Source organism: Gadus chalcogrammus, chromosome 13 (genome assembly GCF_026213295.1).
Source record: "Gadus chalcogrammus isolate NIFS_2021 chromosome 13, NIFS_Gcha_1.0, whole genome shotgun sequence".
Taxonomy (NCBI): domain Eukaryota; kingdom Metazoa; phylum Chordata; class Actinopteri; order Gadiformes; family Gadidae; genus Gadus; species Gadus chalcogrammus.
In genome coordinates, this window is record NC_079424.1 from 3,651,428 (window position 1) to 3,670,405 (window position 18,978).

The following is an 18,978-nucleotide window of genomic DNA, read 5'->3' on the forward strand; positions in this document are numbered from 1 at the left end:
TATTTGTTAACCAGTGTTAATACTGCTGAACCATAGTAACTACGGCTGAACCATTAGTATCGGTATAAATCCTTCCAGGACAAGTAGAAATACTACAGGTTTTAGATAAAAATAGTATTTAATACTAGAAAGGTAAGTAAACAATAAAACCTTAAAAACAACCACATGATACGCCCATCTTCAGCCCCCCTGAGCATCTGATTGGCTGTCAGAGGGCCTCTGAGTCCCTGATTGGCTGTCAGAGGGCCTCGGAGCCTCTGATTGGCTGTCAGAGGGCCTCAGAGCGCTGGGCCTCCATGGCTCGCTGCATCTTCTCCACCATCCAGATAGGAACGGAGAACGGCTTCAGCTCATCCATCCTCAAGTCTGGACACTCCCTGACACACAGAAACATACATTATACACACACACACAAACAAATACAGACGTATGATATACACACACACATGAAATATACACACGATATACACACACTCACATTAAACACAACCATGATATATATATACACAGACTGTTGATATATATACACAAACACACACAGCCTTACTTATAGTCGTCGCTGCGAGACAGGTCCTGGATGTCCTCTTCGATCAGCAGGTATGCCTGGACACACAAACACAGCTGAGTACCCCTTAACACATACTCATAACCCCAGCGGGCTTTGAGATGGTCGCGTCCTGGGTGTGGGATCCTCTCATGTTATTGTGATCATATCTCACGTTATGATTATCATCTTTCTTACCATCTTCCCTCCAGTAGCTCTCATGTGTTGTCTCTCTGCCAGCCAGTGTTTATCCTGAGCATCCGCAGCATACTGGGAACACATTACACGCACGTTACACACACTATGTATGTATATGTATGTATGTACCACTGAACCATCAACTACTTAAACTTCACAGCATTAACTACTATAGCTATACGCAATTATTAACCACAAGGTGTGTGTTAGGGCTGTCAAAACGAACTTCGCTATTCGAATATAATTCGAATTTTTTAAAAAGGAGAACATTCGAGTGCGGCAACTAACGTTCGAACTTTTTTTTTTTTTTTTTTAGCAAATTTTATTGACAAGTCAACAATTACATTTAACTTTTGCCGAGCAACGACGCAAATGAAAGTCAACGTCGTGCGTCGTGACGTTCGGCAATCGGCATTGTATGCTTACAAGATGCTGGGAAGCAGCGCGCGAGCAGACACAGAGATGGAAAGCATAACTTTCGGATTTCCATCGAGAAACGGGAAGATTACATCCAGAGAACCCGTCATTTGCAAATTATGCTGCAAGTCGTTAAAGTACCACTCGACTACGAGCAACATGAGCGCACACCTCCATTCAGTGCATTACTCGGAGTACGCAGAACAGTTAGCTGCTGAGGAAGAGCCACGGTCAAAACAGCCAAGAATAACATCGTAAAATAGCAGTGTGTGTGTGTGTGTATTTGAATGATTGAACATCAGCTTCTTCATTAAACATCATTGCTTGAATATTTCTGGCGTTATATCTTACGTATTTATATAAGTTTTGTATTGATTTGGTAAAACTTGTTGCAAATGTTACATAACAGATTTGGTTGACGCGCCCTCTAGTGGACGCGGGACGTAGGCCTAATAATAGGATGGTATCGGTGTATATAATGATATAATAAAAAAAACATTAAAATATTCGAATATTATTCGAATATTCAACATAAGAAGCATTAGAAATTCGAATATGATTTGAGGGGAGGATTGACAGCCCTAGTGTGTGTGTGTGTGTGTGTGTGTGTGTGTGTGTGTGTGTGTGTGTGTGTGTGTGTGTGTGTGTGTGTGTGTGTGTGTGTGTGTGTGTGTGTGTGTGTGTGTGTGTGTGTGTGTGTGTGTTTACCTTGAACAGGGCAGAGTGTTTGATGTAGATTCGTCCTCTGGTTCCTCCCATGCCCAACGCCCTGAAACACACACACCTCCTTTAGGATGCTTCCTGGGACCTTGGTGCCTTGCTAACCTTCAGAATTAGGGTGCTTCCTAGGACCTTGGTGCTAGGAAGAAATATCTAGTAATACTACCTGTACTACTGTATACTATGTACTTCATTTAGTTATAGTACCTGTAATACTGTATACTATGCACCACAACTAGTTATGGTTCCTGTAATACTGTAGTGTATACTATGCAACTCATCTAGTAATAGTACCTGTAATACTGTTTAATAATCACACTAGCTCGAGTACACTTCAAAAGGTTCTACTCACTTATTGGCTCTTGAACCCAAGACGAATGTGCTGCCTTCATTGAGTCTGTTGGGATCCCACTACAAATATATATATAAAATCATAAATTATGTAACAATACTAATAAGATATATAGAAAAACATAAATAATAAAACATTACTAGAAAGATATATAGAAAAACATGAATAATATATCTAACAATACTACCCAGATATTCAGTAATACATAAATAATACATATAACAATACTACAAAGATATATTGTAATACATAAAAAATATACGTAACAATACTACAAAGACGGTTGGGATGATTTTCTTACCTTGGGTCCTTCTCTTCTGACTGGCTCCGAAGATTTGGGTTTAGATCTAAAACAAGAACAAGAGTTTATACAACAGCACTGTTGAACACTTCTGATTGGCCAATGACGTTCCAAGTGTGTGCATTATTTCATTCTCTATAATGCACAATCCAAGATTAGCAGCAATGGTCAAACCCTCAAAGCAGCCCAGAAGTATGTTTCAATTTAAGCTGATTAGGTAAAAAATAATAATACGATATCTATATGATATTATTAGTCTAAAGTACCTAATATCGTGATTGGAAAATTATGTACGGGGTGGCTTTCCAACGCAAAAGTGGTTCAATATTTGATTGTGTTGTTTATTCCGTAAATACGTTGTGGAGGACGAGGTGACTACAGAGTAGGACTCACGGTGCAGTGTAGGTCAAAGGTCGGTCAAAGGCTGCTGCCGGGGCAGTGGGGCGACCTTTCCTCTGGAGGACACAGCACATGGTTATTAAAGGTCAGAGGTTAAGGGTTACGGGTTGGTTATTATACGGTACAGGTTAGATATCAACACATTAGAGGCTACAGATTACAAAGAACTGGCAGGTAGGAAGTTACATGTTAGAGGTTACAGGTCACATGTTACATGTAGGAGGTTACAGGTTGGAGGTCACATGTTATATCTAAGAGGTTATGTTACAGGTCAAAGGTTACAGATTAGAGGTTATATGTCACATGCTACAGGTTACATGTTAGAGGTTACAGGTTGGAGGTTATGTTACAGGTCAAATGTTACAGGTTACAGATTAGAGGTTACACGTCACATGTTACAGGTTACATGTTAGAGGTTACACGTAAGAGGTACCTTCTTAGGAACAGGGCTCCCTCTGTGTGTGGAGTCGTCGTCAGTCTGTCTGGATCTCTGAGGACAGAGGGACGGGAGGTGAGCCAACGAAAGCTGAAACAGTGGGTGGAAAACCGGGGCAGAGACAGTGGGCGGTGGTGGTGGTGGTGGTGGTGGTTCCTCACCTTCATGCTGGCCTCCACCCCAGGACGGGCCAACTTGGTCTCTGCTTCAGGGAACATCTGCTTGGCCTACAGACGGGAAACAGTCAGACAGGGGACCAGTCGGATCAGAGGACCGCTCATAATGCAGACATCAAAGAACCAGTCCTAACAGAAAACCACCCTGGTCAGAGAACCAGCCGGATCATAGAACCAGTCAGCTTGCTAGCTAGCTGATAGTGGTCGGCCTGTAGCCTCACCTGCTCCAGCAGGTTCCTGCAGGTGTCTGTGATCAGGAGGTCCGTCTGGACGTCTTCCCCCACGTTCTCCTTCACGTTCTCTGCTGCCTTGTCAAGGAACTGAGAAGATCAACGACGACATTAGAACATCAAACTACGCCAACGCGTCTGTCGGCCTTATTGGTGGGTTTTAAGTCACAACATGTGAGATTGAACCCCCCCCCCCCAGCGGGTAGACGGGAGACTTTAAGAATTAAAAACATTTATATTAATATTGTGTCCTCTCTAACGGTTTTGATTCTGATTCATAGTGTATCAGTTAAAGGAAATGATTTGTGTGTGTGTGTGTGTGTGTGTGTGTGTGTGTGTGTGTGTGTGTGTGTGTGTGTGTGTGTGTGTGTGTGTGTGTGTGTGTGTGTGTGTGTGTGTGTGTGTGTGTGTGCGTGTGGTCACCTGCTGGTACTTCCTGAAGACGGCCATGATGTCATCGTTGAAGCTGGGCTGGAGCACCGCCCTCAGCAGGTCCATGGAGACCACGGGGTCTGTGAAACTAACACACACACACACACACACACACACACACACACACACACACACACACACACACACACACACACACACACACACAGTATCACATCACACACATATCTCATCCGCAGGGCTCACCTCCATGACAACAGGACTCATTATGGGGACATTAGGTCTTATCACCATGACAACAGGTCTAACTATCATGAGATCTATCACCATGACAACAGGTCTAGCTATCATGAGTTCTATCACCATGACAACAAGTCTCACCTAACCACCATGTGAGATCTTCTCCCTCTGCGCTGGACCTGGCGGTGTTTGATCATGAGGTTCCACGGGTTCTGCTGGAGAACACACACACACACACACACACACAGTAATATTAGCACTGGCACAGAACAATTCTGTAACCTCTTCTACATGTTGTGGTTCTACCTGATGATTTGTCCCGTAGACGGAACTAACGTCACATGACCAGTCGTCAGATGATGTGTATCCAGACGCTGCTTACCACGTCGGCCTCAGGCCAGTCCCGCCGTCCGTCTCCCCGGTGAGCTCCCATGGTACCGATCACCTGGAGATGTGATGTCACAGTTAACCCGGAGATGTGATGTCACAGTTGACCAGAAGATGTGATGTCACAGTTAACGCGGAGATGTGATGTCACAGTTAACCCGGAGATGTGATGTCACAATTAACCTGGAGATGTGATGTCACAGTTTACCAGGAGTTATGATGTCATAGTTAACCTGGATATGTGATGTCACAGTTAACACGGATGTGTTATGTCACAGTTAACTCGGATGTGTGATGTCATAGTTAACCAGGAGATGGGATGTCACAGTTAAATTGGATGTGCGATGTTACAGTTAACCCGGAGATGTGATGTCACAGTTAACCAGGAGTTGTGATGTTATGGTGAACATCAAGATTTTATGTCATAGTTAACCCGGAGTTGTGATGTTATAGTGAACATGAAGATGAGATGTCATAGTTAACCCGGAGTTGTGATGGAAAAGTGAACATGAAGATGTGAGGTCTCAGTTAACCAGTAGTTGTGAGTGATAACATGAAGATGTGATGTCATAGTTAACCGGGAGATGATGTTACCTGGAGATGTGACGCTCGGACAGCAGCACCGACGCTAGAGAACCGATACTTCTTAGAAACTATCGCCTTCGAGCACACGGCTACTAGTTAGGTTAATGCTAGCCAAGGACAGATTCTCTAGTTTGTATATAATTCAGCATACAGACCAACAACTCTTCATAAGTTGAGATAATACGATTATTTGAAATGTTTCGATCGATGTTTTGACCCACTTCCTCAGTAGAAGCAGATCGTCGAGCACGCATGCGCAGAGCAAACGTATGGGCGTGGTGAAAGTCTGGCCCTCCCCGTACGCGCGGTCCGCCATGTTGGTGAGGTCAAAACACGCGTTGTTTACATTCATCTCATCTTCCTAGTGTCATTCAATCTTATCAATTATATTTTAAATATTCCCAATGTATTTCTATCATTCATGATATACTCTGTCGTTCTACGTTTTTATTGTAATCAAAATCATCCGATAGATATGGTCGGAGCATGCCAGGGGGTGCAAGTTAAAGGGGTTTTGCACACTGGCCTTTCTTAGTTGGTTGACTTCTGTTGGGACAGTGTGGTAATACATTTTACAGCAACACTGTCCCAACGAACGTAAAGGGGCAACACAGGCCAGTAGGCCACACCATTGGTTCTTGTCGGCTGTTTTCGGGGAAAGTCAAGTCGGCCAACAGCTGCTGTTTGTTGGGGCCATTGGAGCCCCAATTACCCCACACCTGTTCCTTAAATAGTGCACCAAATAGGACCATGGTACATAGGGAATGTGACATGTGTGCCCGTTCAGAGACGGCCATGTCGTCGTATTGATTTGATAGTTAACGAGAGAACGTTCGTAATGAATGGATCAAATATTAAAATGCAGCAGACGGCAGGAAAACAGCTGCTGCTGCATAATAAGGCCTGGACCAGTAGAGGGCGGACCCCACACTGGGAATAGACCAGTAGGGGGGGTAGAGCAACATGCCTCACGCAGAGCCAAACAAACGAAAATGGACCAGAAACTCATTCATTATACAAACGGGAGACAGATACAGCTGCAGGTCTACTTTGACATTATATAGCTTTATACATATATATCATTCTTAACACTTTGGTTTTGTTTAAACAAACTATATTTCAGGCTCTATGATACAGTCATGTTTTTTTTTTCTTTAGAAAAAAAGTGTTAAATTAAAGCAATTCCAATTTGATGAGAAAGAGAATAATGGACGAACATCATGTTCACGTTCAGCTACTGTACAGGATCCACCATGGCCTCAATCAGGTCCTCGGCCGGAGGGTGTGTGTGGTGTGTGTGTGTGTGTGTGTGTGTGTTTATAAGTGTGTGTGTGTGTGTGTGTGTGGACACAAGGGCAGTTCCCAGGTCAGCCAAATATTAATCACTAGAAGACTTCTCTAGTGAGCTACTGTTGGTGTTGTTGGTGTTGTTGTTGTTGTCATGGGGACCAGGTGACTCCACACTAGTTGTCCGTTCTGTTGTTGCGGTCGTCGTCGTTGTAGTTGTTGCTGTTGTTGTTGCTGCTTTGGGGGCGGGGTCTTTGTCTCCCGGGGGGGCGGCGGGGGCGGGGCCCGGCCGGGAGGAGCTGCTCTGATAGGCCGACGTGATCTCGGCCAGGCGCTCGGCGTTCGGCTCCCACTTGGCAAAACCGGCCGCGTTCTGCAGGAAGAACACGACCGTGCCGTGGACCGCCTTGTAGTACATCTCGTCCCTGGAGGGGTAGTAAACTCTGGTTAGGACTAGTTATCATACTAACTAACACCACCGTGGACCGCCTTGTAGTACATCTCGTCCCTGGAGGGGTAGTAAACTCTGGTTAGGACTAGTTATCATACTAACTAACACCACCGTGGACCGCCTTGTCGTACATCTCGTCCCTGGAGGGGTAGTAAACTCTGGTTAGGACTAGTTATCATACTAACTAACACCACCGTGGACCGCCTTGTAGTACATCTCGTCCCTGGAGGGGTAGTAAACACTGGTTAGGACTAGTTATCATACTAACTAACACCACCGTGGACCGCCTTGTAGTACATCTCGTCCCTGGAGGGGTAGTAAACACTGGTTAGGACTAGTTATCATACTAACTAACACCACCGTGGACCGCCTTGTAGTACATCTCGTCCCTGGAGGGGTAGTAAACACTGGTTAGGACTAGTTATCATACTAACTAACACCACTGCCACCTTGTAGTACATCTCCTCCCTGGAGGTAGTGGTAGTAATAGTTGTAAACACTGGTTAGTACTATTTAGTTTACAGGTTGGATCCACCCCAATCCTGCCTAAATATTATATCCCAACATTGCAGCAGTGTTGTAGTAAACATGGCAGGCCTGATCGTAGGATACGTGATAAAGTAGCAATGTGTTACATCTCAGCTGGCTCATAGCTGTAATAAACCCGACATATCTGTAGTCAAGGCTGAGCAATAGTCATAGTGATCCTCCTATAACCGCCTATAACTGGTATAACCAGCCTGTACCTCTCGCCTTAATCGTAAACAAGAATCGTACCACCCAGTCAGACAAGCTACGTTAGTTCACGTCACAAAGTGGCACAGCCAGTTATGGTTTTAGATCCAGGAAGTCTCTGCGAATTGCCCAATCTCACTCGGTGCAACTTTAAACATGGTATGGTTCATGTTTTAAACATGGTATGGTTTGTGTTTTATGATACAAGTCGTATTAGTGTAGTTCTAGTAGTATTAGTGTGGTTCTAGTAGTGTTGTTGTGGTTCTAGTAGTGTTGGTGGAGTTCTAGTAGTGTTGTTGTGGTTCTAGTAGTGTTGTTGTGGTTCTAGTAGTGTTGTTGTGGTTCCAGTAGTGTTGTTGTGGTTCCAGTAGTGTTGTTGTGGTTCCAGTAGTGTTGTTGTGGTTCCAGTAGTGTTGTTGTGGTTCCAGTAGTGTTGTTGTGGTTCCAGTAGTGTTGTTGTGGTTCCAGTAGTGTTGTTGTGGTTCCAGTAGTGTTGTTGTGGTTCTAGTAGTGTTGTTGTGGTTCTAGTAGTGTTGTTGTGGTTCTAGTAGTGTTGTTGTGGTTCTAGTAGTGTTGTTGTGGTTCTAGTAGTGTTGTTGTTGTTCCAGTAGTGTTGTTGTGGTTCTAGTAGTGTTGTTGTGGTTCTAGTAGTGTTAGTGTGGTTCTAGTAGTGTTGTTGTGGTTCTAGTAGTGTTGTTGTGGTTCTAGTAGTGTTGTTGTGGTTCTAGTAGTGTTGTTGTGGTTCTAGTAGTGTTGTTGTGGTTCTAGTAGCCTTGTTACTAGTACCTCTTGCAGATGTGCTGGCTGCCCGAGCGGTACTCGTGTTCGTAGGCCGACACGGTGAGCTGGTGCCTCAGGAAGCGGCTGGCCTCCAGCCTGATGAGGGCCGGGGTCGCGGGGTCGCGCCACTCAGGGACGAAGATGATGAAGGAGAGCGGCTCGGTGGAGCTGTCCAGGAGCTCCTGAAACACACACACACACACACACACACACACGTTTTAACCTCTTTATGTCCGCAAGTCATAATAAATGTACATAAATGACACGGATACAAACCATTGCACACAAGCGCACACACACACACACACACACACACACACACACACACACACACACACACACACACACACACACACACACACACACACACACACACACACACACACACACACACACACACACACACACACACACACACACACACACACAGACACAGACCAGGGGACTACAGAGCAGGGACTGGTGGAGTTTAGATCCCAGCCTCACCTCAAAGTGTGTCACCATGGCGTCCATGAGCTCCTCACTGAAGGGTGGGTTGGCCTCGAAGGAGCCGCTGGCGGGACGGAAGCTGAGGAACGGCCTGCACACAGGATCGGAAGACATCAGAAGATCAGCCCTATTCATCCCTCTGATACGACCCACTGGGGTATTTATGGTTGATATATTATAGTTTCTTATTTTCAGAGAAGGGGAGTTCTTTATTTTTGCCATCTTGTAAGTTTTGAATTAGCATTGACGTTTGACCTCACGAAACGCTAGAATGTGATACCAGAATGTAATGCCCACCTCACCACTAGAATGAGCCTAGAACCTATCGCCCTCTAGAACCTATCGCCCTCTAGAACCCATAACCCTCTAGAACCCAAGCTAGACCCCATCCCCCTCTAGAACCCATCCCCCTCTAGAACCCATCACCCTCTAGAACCCATCCGCCTCTAGAACCCATCCGCCTCTAGAACCCATCCCCCTCTAGAACCCATCACCCTCTAGAACCCATAACCCTCTAGAACCCAAGCTAGACCCCATCCCCCTCTAGAACCCATCACCCTCTAGACCCCATCCCCCTCTAGAACCCATCCCCCTCTAGAACCCATCACCCTCTAGAACAAAGTCTAGAACCCATCACCCTCTAGAACCCATCACCCTCTAGAACCCATCACCCTCTAGAACCCATCACCCTCTAGAACCCATCACCCTCTAGAACCCATCATCCTCAAGAACCCATCACCCTCTAGAACCCATCCCTCCCGGTCTATCACCCTAGAACTCCTCCTATTAATTCATAAACCGCCTTACCCTCGAGAGCCGAAGAAGCCGTCGGTGTCGGGGAAGGCGGAGCAGAACTGTTTGAAGTAGCAGTTGAGAGGAGACGCAAAACATTCAAAGGAAACGCCAAACTGTTTGTTCAGCGCTTCAAACACCGCCACGGGCAGCGCCCCCTGCAGGCCCGTCCCCTCGTTGACCCCACTGCCAAACATGACCTGAGGACAGACAGTGCAGCGAGTTCAACACTACTGGTAGTGACAACAGTTGGTAAGCTATATAGCTGCTGGTTAGATAGCTAGCTGGTGGTTTGCTAGCTAGCTGGTGATTTGCTAGTCAGCTGGTGATTTGGCTAACTAGATAAATCTAACTATGGCATTAAAAACCTTTGTCCAAACCAAACCTTTACAAGTTCAAACATAACCCAGCATTCCAAATAGGTTTCAGAATTCTGCCTTTATTCCTTTACTTTTCATTTGATAACCTGTTCCATTAGCTTAGATAAGCTAGCTAGTCGACTGCCAGTGTTAGCTGAGGAGTTAGCGGAGTAATCACCTGGTAGCGTTTGATGAGACACCAGACTCTGGACAGGAACTTCTCAAAGCGGGCGTCGTCGATACAGCTGTACCGGTATAGCAGCTCCTACACACAGACACCCGCGGTGTTAGTACAGTACTGCAGTAGTACTCATGGTAGTACTCGTAGAAGTAGCACTAGTCACTTGTTCAGAGTTCCCCTAGACTTCGCATAGCCACCCCCCTCTCACTCACTACTTGTATGTACATCCTTGCACTTAAAAATACTTGGCATCATGTAGCGTCTTATCCTAGCTATCTCTGTTGTATACAGGGAATGGGTTAACCTAGTGATTGTTAGTGCTTGGCACTTGGTTCTATGAACATCCTTACTGTACCGACAGAGATATATTGTTGTTTCTCTTTCTTCGGGGGAAAAAGGTACTAATTGTAAGTCGCTTTGGATAAAAGCGTCTGCTAAATAACCTAGATATAAATGTACAGTATAGCATTAGTACTCATAGTAGTACTCGTAGTAGTAGTAGTAGCCGCAGCAGTGTAACTGACCAGTTTGCTGAAGTGTCCTCTGTTGATCTTCACCATCTCTCCTTTGTAGCGCAGGCAGGCCACCTCGTTCTCAAAGTGGAGCTCCACGCGGGGCTGGGGGGGGGAGGGCGACGCCAGGCGGGCCGGGTAGCAGTACACCAGCCGGTCCTGGACCTCTGGGGGCTCACAGCCCTCTACACACACAAGTTATGCCTCATTAGATGCGTGTGTGTGTTTATCTCTATGTGTGTGTGTGTGTGTGTGTGTGTGTGTGTGTGTGTGTGTGTGTGTGTGTGTGTGTGTGTGTGATAGTCTCCCTCCTCAAGATTGATTTCTTCCTTGCTAATTAAGGGAGTTTTCTCTTGCCCTCTTTGGGGCTTGAGTCAGGGGGGGGGGGTCATAATTGTTGGCTTTTTAAGCCCTTTGAGACTGTAAGGGTAATTAAGGGCAATACAAACAAGTTGAATTGAACTTGTGCCAATTTCTGATTTCTGAATCGTGTATTGCATTTGAAGGGATGACTATTATGCTGGCAATAGGGTTGTATAGCGGCGATCGGAATCGTATATCAGCGATCGGATCGTATAACGGCGATCAGAATCGTATATCGGCGATCATGACTTGACGATATGAAAATCCCAACGCTGGCCCCGCCCTCGTGGTCCTACCTGAAAGGTTGCATTCCTTCATCAGGGTGGTGTGGGCGGCTTTGAGGCGCCGGCTGTACTCTGCAGAGATGTGGTAGATCTTGGAGCAGATTCCCTCCACCGAGTCCTTAGCCACCGCCGTCACGTGAGGCCCGCACTGCTTCCGTAGGTGATCCAGACGGTCCTGCAGGACACACAGAACACAGTGACCATCACACACGGTACAGTAAACATCACACAGTACAGTACACCTCACACACAGAACAGTACACATCACACAGTACAGTAAACATCACACAGTACAGTCAACATCACACAGTACAGTAAACATCACACAGTACATTACACCTCACACACAGAACAGTACACATCACACAGTACAGTCAACATCACACAGTACAGTACACATCCCACACAGTACAGTACACATCACACAGTACAGTACACCTCCAACAGTACAGTACACATCACACACAGAACAGTCAACATCACACAGTACAGTACACATCACACAGTACAGTACACATCACACAGTACAGTACAGTACACCTCACACACAGAACAGTCAACATCACACAGTACAGTACACATCACACAGTACAGTACACATCCCACACAGTACAGTACACATCCCACACAGTACAGTACACATCACACAGTACAGTACACATCACACAGTACAGTACACATCACACTGTACAGTACACATCACACACAGAACAGTCATCACACAGTACAGTACACATCACACACAGTACGGTAAACATCACACACAGAACAGTTAACACCATTACCAGTCATTATACAATTCATTCAGGATTCATTCTTTTTTTCTAACATGAATCTAGCTTTTATCCAAAGCGTTTTACAATTTTGCCTGACATTCACCCACTCATGCACACATTTACAAACCGATGGCGGAGTGAACAATGCAAGGCGACAGCCAGCTCGTCTGGACCAGTCTTGTAACTTGTAACTTGCAGTTACAAGCCAACAAGCTCTACCTCCTGAGCTACTGCTGCCCCACATGTGTTCACATTGCAACAAATATCACAGAGAGACAAAACATCGCAATACGATTGTCCTCCGATGTCGTGCTGCCCTGCTTCTTACCATGTAATCCTCCTTGCTGGCTGAGTGGTCGCGGCGCAGCCAGCTCATTGTGTCTTCAGTGTTCCACTTCACCACCTTCCTGCTGTCTTGAGGGGCATTCCTACAATGGGGGGGGGGGGGGTGTTAGTCCTTGTAGCCATCAGATGGATATAGCAGCTGTGGACAGCGAGTGTAGGCTGCTGCTGTAGCTAGCTAGTGTAGCTAGCTGATGGGACTGAGTTGGTGTTGCAATTGACTTAAGCCAGCTGGTGCGGATAGCTTCTGTAGCTAGCTAGCTAGCTAGCTGGTAGTGCTAATAAGTGTAGCTTGCTGTTTGGCTAGCTGGTGTAGCTAGCTGGTACCCACCTGGAGTCAATCATCTTCTTGGCGGCCTCTGCATATCTAAACAGCTGTCTCCTGGCTTCTTCCTTATACTTAATGCGAGACAACCTAAGACACACACACACACACACACACACACACACACACACACACACACACACACACACACACACACACACACACACACACACACACACACACACACACACACACACACACACACAGTTAGAAATACCGTCATACTATGATCATCATACTATGATCATCTTCTTTCAATTGGAGCAAGAGCCAGACAGACTAGTACCTGATTGGAATGTCATTCATCACTTCTCTGAACATGGACGGGGAGATGACAGGGTCACAGTCGCTAGGCAACAGGGGGTCCCCCCCCTTGTCGATCACCTTCCTCTCCAACAGCCAGCGGTTAAACGACTCCCTGGGAGGGTCGATACCTGGACAGGAAGTAAACGCCCAAACAGGAAGTACAACTATTAGAGAACTATTTGGCCGAGGTCCCGCCTTTCTCCCCAGTTGGGGTTTATTTGGGTGTAGTTCTACCTCCTCACCAGTACGGTTTCAGTCCAGGTTAAAGTCCTTTCTAACAAGAGGCGTTTTATTGCTCGGTATAGTTCAAGCTTCTCCTAAGCTGAGTTTTTTTTGGTTGCTACATTTACATTTACATTAAAAGAAATTAGCAGACTCTTTCATCCAAAGCGACTTACAATAATTACATTTGTCAGAAGAAAGAGAAACAACAATATATCTCTGTTGTTACAGTAAGGATGTTCATTGAAACAAGTGCCACGCACTAACAATCACTAGGTTAACCCATTCCCTGTACACAACATAGCTAGCTAGGATACGATGCTAAGTACTATTTTTAAGTTCCAGGGTGTATAACTTACAATTAGTGGGTTCACAGAGACTCGGTGAACTTTGAACAAGTGAGTCTTGGGTCTCTTGCGCTGTAGTTCTACCTTTCCCCCGGCAGGCGTTTGTTTGAGAGGTGGTGCTGAGGGCCTACCTTCTCTCTGGTGGCACAGCTCCAGGTAGTGCTGACGTAGCTTGGTGACCAGCTGAGCTCGATGCAGCTCCACCTCCGGGTGGGGGGGCAGCTGGGGGTCCGGGGGCCTCTCTCGGATCACCGCGTTGGTGGGGATGTCCAAGTCCCAGTAGACACTGACAGTAGAGACAAAGAAGACACTTAACACAGCAGAGACTCGGTCGAGACTCCACACAGTACAGACGCCCTTTAACTAAAGCAGTAGAGACCTAAACATAGTGTACAAAACATAGCAGAGCTCACCAGAGTACAGTCATTATAGGTCGAAAAACAGTGGAGACACTAAACTCAGTAGAGCGGGAGAGAGAGAGAGAGGGGAGAGAGGATTCGTCTGTGTGCTTACACTGCAGGTCTGTATGGTGCAGGGGAGGGGCCAGGAGCTACACTGGGTGCGGATTGGCTCTGCTTGTCCTCAGGGGCGGAGCTCCAGGGTTTAGCACCCGGGGTGCCTGGGGTACTGGGAGTGCTGGGAGTGCTGGGGGTTGCCGGTTGGCTCTGCTTGTCGTCGGGGGCGGAGTTCCAGGGCTTGGCCCCCGGTGCGCTGGGCGAGATGGGGGTCGTCGGCTCGACCTGCAAGAAAAGGTCAATTTCAGTAAGAGATATATTTTTATCATCAGTGTGGTTGCAAAGCAAGCAAAAATATGTACACATGTTACTCCTTCACTACATTTCCGTAACTTTCTCCTCTGAACGTTTTTGAGAGACACCCAACCAAGAGCAAAAAGTTGGGCATTTAACCATAAAAGACATTTAACCATTTGTTTGTTTAGGGATTAATCATTATTTAATATGAAAAGTGAAGGGAGCAACAACTTTAAACCCAACCCCTCCTAACGTAACCATTTGGGAGATGTCCAATTGGGCCCACATATGGTAATTGGAAGTAAGCAGGTGTCCAGAAGCTGTCATTTGGGATCAAACCTAAACAGCCATGACCCCAATCCCAGTAGGCAAGTTTTTCTGAAACTGGTTATTTGGTCCTTGTTTGACGTGCTGAACCAGTTTAACTTAAGGGGCCCGCACACCGCGTGCCGGCAGCACACAACCTATCAGAGGCTTCGATCCTCAGACGCCAATGCTCTCAAGACACTATCAGCGCGGGTCCAAAGGCTTCCAACACAGCTGAACAAACGGAAATGATTGGTTCCTGAACTCGTCCGGGTCTCCCCAAACGTTTTGGATGGCCAACGGTTGGGCCAGTGTGTAGAACCCTTTAAGGACTCAGAAACAAGATTTCTGGGACTTATTTGATGGCTGAGCAGTTTTTTTCCTCAAGGAATCCATGAGTTGAGTCTTGATTGATTTTTCTCTACCTTCAAAGGTTTGGAAAACCTTTAAAAATCTGCATCACATGAACTACAGATTGAAATGACACCAGATTTGGGACACATGCTCCTCAATGGTGCCCGACTTTTAGGTACTTTGTATTTCGATTGAGTTAAAAAGGTTAAATTATTGCTAACTTTTTGTCAAGTCAATTTTTCTGAAGGAACCGGTGTAACATTTCAATCCCCTGTTGATCAATAAACAAATTGATTGTTCTGAACAATACCTTGGCTCGTTTAAAATTGTTAGCCTCCGCCCCCTGCTCTTCAGATATCCTCCTCTTCCTCTGCCCGTTGCCTAGGTTACAATCTGCTCCTTCCTCCGGGGCCGCATTGAGACCTAATGGATCAGACTACACACACACACACGCACACACACACACACACACACACACGGACAGGCAGTCACACACACACACAGACAGGCAGTCACACGCGCACACACACACACACACACACACACACACACACACACACACACACACACACACACACACACACACACACACACACACACACACACACACACACACACACACACACACACACACACCTTGTGGTTAATTATTTTGTATAGCTATAGTAGTTATTGCTGTGAAGTTTAAGTTAGGTGATAGTTATAGTGGTTAAAGCTGTGCAAACGGTAGTTGATAGTTATAGTAGTTAATGTTAATTTGAATTTTAGTTTATGCTTAGAGTAGTTGATGTTGGCTGAGTTAAAGTTGCTAATGTTCATTTATATTTAGAGTAGTTAATGCTGTGTAGTAAACAGTAGTCGATAGTAATAGTAGTTCAAGCTCTGTATTTAAGGGTAGGTGCTAGTTATGGTGATAGTTAAGGCTGTGAAATAATAATAAATATTTAATGTAAGTTGATATTTATAGTAGTAATGCTGTGTATTTTATTTTTATTTGAAAGTTACAGTACTTAATGCTATGTATTAAACGGTAGTTGGTAGTTAGAGTGATGTCAAATTAAGTCAGTTGATAGCTATAGCGGTTAATGCAGCATAGATAACGGTTATAGTAGTAACAGAAACAGGAGACCCAGTATCTTCCATTGAGAACATGTTGAAAAAGCAATTATCCATGTAGAGAAATGACCCGTGAGCTGAAACGCACACAGGTCAAGTTGGTGTTCCCAGACCAAGTGAAACACAAAGTCCTGATTCTGACGGGGGCGTTATTCTCGTGTCTTGCGGTTGAAAGGCCAAGTCAAACAGTAGGCGGGTGTGTGTGTCATTTGGTAGCTGGAAGCTGCCAACCAGTGGATGGCTGCTGGTTAGAGAGGGGGTACTCACGATGACGTCGTGCTGCCCCAGGACCGGCATCTCCCACAGGGACTGGTTAGTGAAGCGGTTAAAATAATATGGACGGTTCTCCCGCTTGGACCAGCACCGGCCCCAGCCTGCCTGCAGCAACTCATCTACACACACACACACACACACACACACACATTCACTATGTTAACTGTGTGTGTGTGTGTGTGTGTGTGTGTGTGTGTGTGTGTGTGTGTGTGTGTGTGTGTGTGTGTGTGTGTGTGTGTGTGTGTGTGTGTGTGTGTGTGTGTGTGTGTGTGTACCTGGCAGCTCGGGGCCTTTGGAGGCGCTGGTAGGGGAGAGGGGCGAGCCCTGTGAGGGGGTGGAGCCAGACGGTGACAGGGTCACAGGCCCCTCCCCCTTTACCAAAGTTGGACTCTCGTTGGACATCTCAGCGGCCCTCAGTAAAACAGCTGCAGAGAGGGCAGAGTGATGCTAACCTCGAGCTAAACAGCAGTGGAACACTTCCACACTCATTTTATTTTCAAACCAACTAGGTGAGGAATGAAACAGTAATTACAAATAAATAGTTAGAAACGAATTGGACAATTTGGCTTTAGGTGGTAGACGGTTCACTGGGATCTCCTGGAATCTGCTTGAGTCTGGAGGTCAGCCTGGTTCAACTGTTGTCCAGTTAATATTAGAATATTTCCCAGTGTATTTACTGCTAGCTTACCCAGTAATGCTTGGATGTGCATACATTTAATAATAAACAACTACATACAATAACCCTAAACTCTGTATAACTATAATACTCCTCATATATAATAATAACAACTACGACATAATCTCGATATTAAATAATAGGGTTACCCATATTACCCATACACACTCGATTCAAAGTCATGTAAATAATGTCAACTCATGTAAATAATGTAACATGTAAGCCCTAGGGAAATAATGATTTGTATGTGGCGCTCAGGGGGCGTGGCTCTCCCAGCGCGTCATCGCCGTGTTTACCTGTACTTGTGTATCGTATCTTATACATTAGGATACTGTTGGGTTGCTTAATCGGGTCACTTTTAAGCGGGAAGCCCACTCTAAGACTGTTTTCTGTCATTACTATGAGTAAGATTATTCAAGTATATTGATCCCCATTCAGCGGTCACGTCATGGTTTGTAATGTTTATCAAGGCACAAGAAGCGACACTAATATCTATCCTGTCGCTTTCATTCAAACTGCACACACCTGATGCACTGAGTACACATAATACATAATAATAATAATAATAATACACAATACAACAAAGACGCCAAGTGACAGATGCTTTGACACACAGGGCTGGGAACGAAGCGATGGAAACGGAGAAGGCGGGAGTAGTTCACACGAAACCATTTATTTGTCCATTTCAGTTTGATAAGGGAATAGTGTTGAGAATAGGTATCTAACATTATTGACTGATGAAATCGGTTATAATGCACAATATAATGGTTTATTATCATGGATGTGTACGAAGTGGCGGAATGATCGCAGTGACATGGACGAAGGCGTTAGTACTACGCATGCGCCGTGCGGCGCGGAGCAGGGTTTAAAACAAAGGCTCCGTCGCTCCGCACGAACAGAGCGGAGAAAAGCCGCCAAGCTGCCACACTTACCCCGGACCAAACCTCTCTATCGAGGTGTTAAAATAAAGCCAGGGAGAGACACTACCTTGCCATGTATGTTTTTAACGTGTCCGTGTACACCCCAGCGCACAGGACCAACCGCCGTGGACGTGAAGCTTGGCGCACTTTGCCCGTACACAAAATGGCGGTGCCGCCCCTAACGACAAACCGCGCCGACTGTTTCGTGTTTTACTGTTTATCTCTTTATTTACGGAACGGCGGCCCGGCAACCTCCGCTGCGATCACCCGAAGCGCAAAACATCCGTCATACACACGAGTGTTATCCAGTGGCGGCTCCGCGGCGCGGCTGTCTCTTACCTTGCGGGGTTAAGTAGTTGATGTGTAGTGGATTGTTGCGGGCTCTGCTGGTACCGTCGGTCCTCCTCCCTCTCCTCCCGCCTGCTCAGACATCTTGTACAGGGCACCGAGGCGACCGCACTGCGCACGCGCAACTATTTCTCTGTGTTTGGTAGAGACGTGGAGCGACCAGGCCGCCATTTGCAGCAGGGCACGGAGGATGCCAGTGCAGTTGGCCCCGACATTTGACTTTAGGTTATGCAGCTTGATTGTCATCAAGACACAGTTTTGATAGCAAGGCCTTGTTCAGTGGAAAGAAAGAGTCAGCAGAGCTACT

At 46.0% G+C, this 18,978-nt stretch overlaps 2 protein-coding genes across 7 annotated transcripts; both read right to left on the reverse strand.

The window, feature by feature from the left end:
* Positions 1–2: 2 nt before the first annotated feature.
* On the reverse strand, positions 3–5,643 carry LOC130401976 (deoxynucleotidyltransferase terminal-interacting protein 1). Of its 5 annotated transcripts, XM_056606032.1 has the most exons (15): positions 5,385–5,643; positions 4,786–4,848; positions 4,545–4,618; positions 4,197–4,293; positions 3,765–3,863; positions 3,529–3,594; positions 3,365–3,421; positions 2,926–2,987; positions 2,533–2,578; positions 2,232–2,290; positions 1,868–1,928; positions 743–814; positions 548–603; positions 278–377; positions 6–247 (listed from the first exon to the last, which is right to left on the reverse strand). In XM_056606032.1, exons 2-15 carry the CDS (start codon positions 4,834–4,836, stop codon positions 239–241), a joined length of 909 nt encoding a protein of 302 aa, XP_056462007.1. In that variant the 5' UTR covers positions 4,837–4,848; positions 5,385–5,643; the 3' UTR covers positions 6–238. The 5 variants fall into 5 exon arrangements, with proteins under 5 accessions (XP_056462010.1, XP_056462009.1, XP_056462007.1 ...); XM_056606035.1 differs by having other exon boundaries at positions 3–377; positions 4,545–4,615; positions 4,786–4,973; XM_056606034.1 differs by having other exon boundaries at positions 4–377; positions 4,545–4,615.
* Positions 5,644–6,421: 778 nt separating this feature from the next.
* Positions 6,422–18,789, reverse strand: LOC130401975 (mRNA (2'-O-methyladenosine-N(6)-)-methyltransferase-like). 2 transcript variants are annotated; one of them, XM_056606029.1, is made up of 16 exons: positions 18,663–18,789; positions 17,003–17,152; positions 16,722–16,846; positions 15,649–15,774; positions 14,440–14,666; positions 14,058–14,212; positions 13,338–13,485; positions 13,058–13,141; positions 12,713–12,812; positions 11,621–11,783; positions 10,974–11,146; positions 10,447–10,533; positions 9,925–10,109; positions 9,115–9,208; positions 8,635–8,810; positions 6,422–7,087 (listed from the first exon to the last, which is right to left on the reverse strand). In XM_056606029.1, the coding sequence occupies exons 2-16, from the start codon at positions 17,127–17,129 to the stop codon at positions 6,754–6,756; spliced, it is 2,304 nt and encodes a 767-aa protein (XP_056462004.1). In that variant the 5' UTR covers positions 17,130–17,152; positions 18,663–18,789; the 3' UTR covers positions 6,422–6,753. The 2 variants fall into 2 exon arrangements, with proteins under 2 accessions (XP_056462004.1, XP_056462005.1); XM_056606030.1 differs by lacking the exon at positions 6,422–7,087 and adding an exon at positions 7,445–7,502.
* Between the last annotated feature and the right edge of the window lie 189 nt (positions 18,790–18,978).

Excerpts from the sequence above, each read along its gene's own strand:
- LOC130401976 (XM_056606032.1), bottom strand. The coding sequence starts at position 4,836 with ATGGGAGCTCACCGGGGAGACGGACGGCGGGACTGGCCTGAGGCCGAC. Across the intron at positions 3,864-4,196 it reads TCTTCAGGAAGTACCAGCAG|TTCCTTGACAAGGCAGCAGA; the intron begins GTGACCACACGC and ends TGATCTTCTCAG. Across the intron at positions 2,988-3,364 it reads GGAGCCCTGTTCCTAAGAAG|AGGAAAGGTCGCCCCACTGC; the intron begins GTACCTCTTACG and ends TGTGTCCTCCAG.
- LOC130401975 (XM_056606029.1), bottom strand. The coding sequence starts at position 17,129 with ATGTCCAACGAGAGTCCAACTTTGGTAAAGGGGGAGGGGCCTGTGACC. Across the intron at positions 14,213-14,439 it reads GCACCATACAGACCTGCAGT|TGTCTACTGGGACTTGGACA; the intron begins GTAAGCACACAG and ends CTCTACTGTCAG. Across the intron at positions 11,147-11,620 it reads GAAGGAATGCAACCTTTCAG|AGGGCTGTGAGCCCCCAGAG; the intron begins GTAGGACCACGA and ends TTGTGTGTGTAG.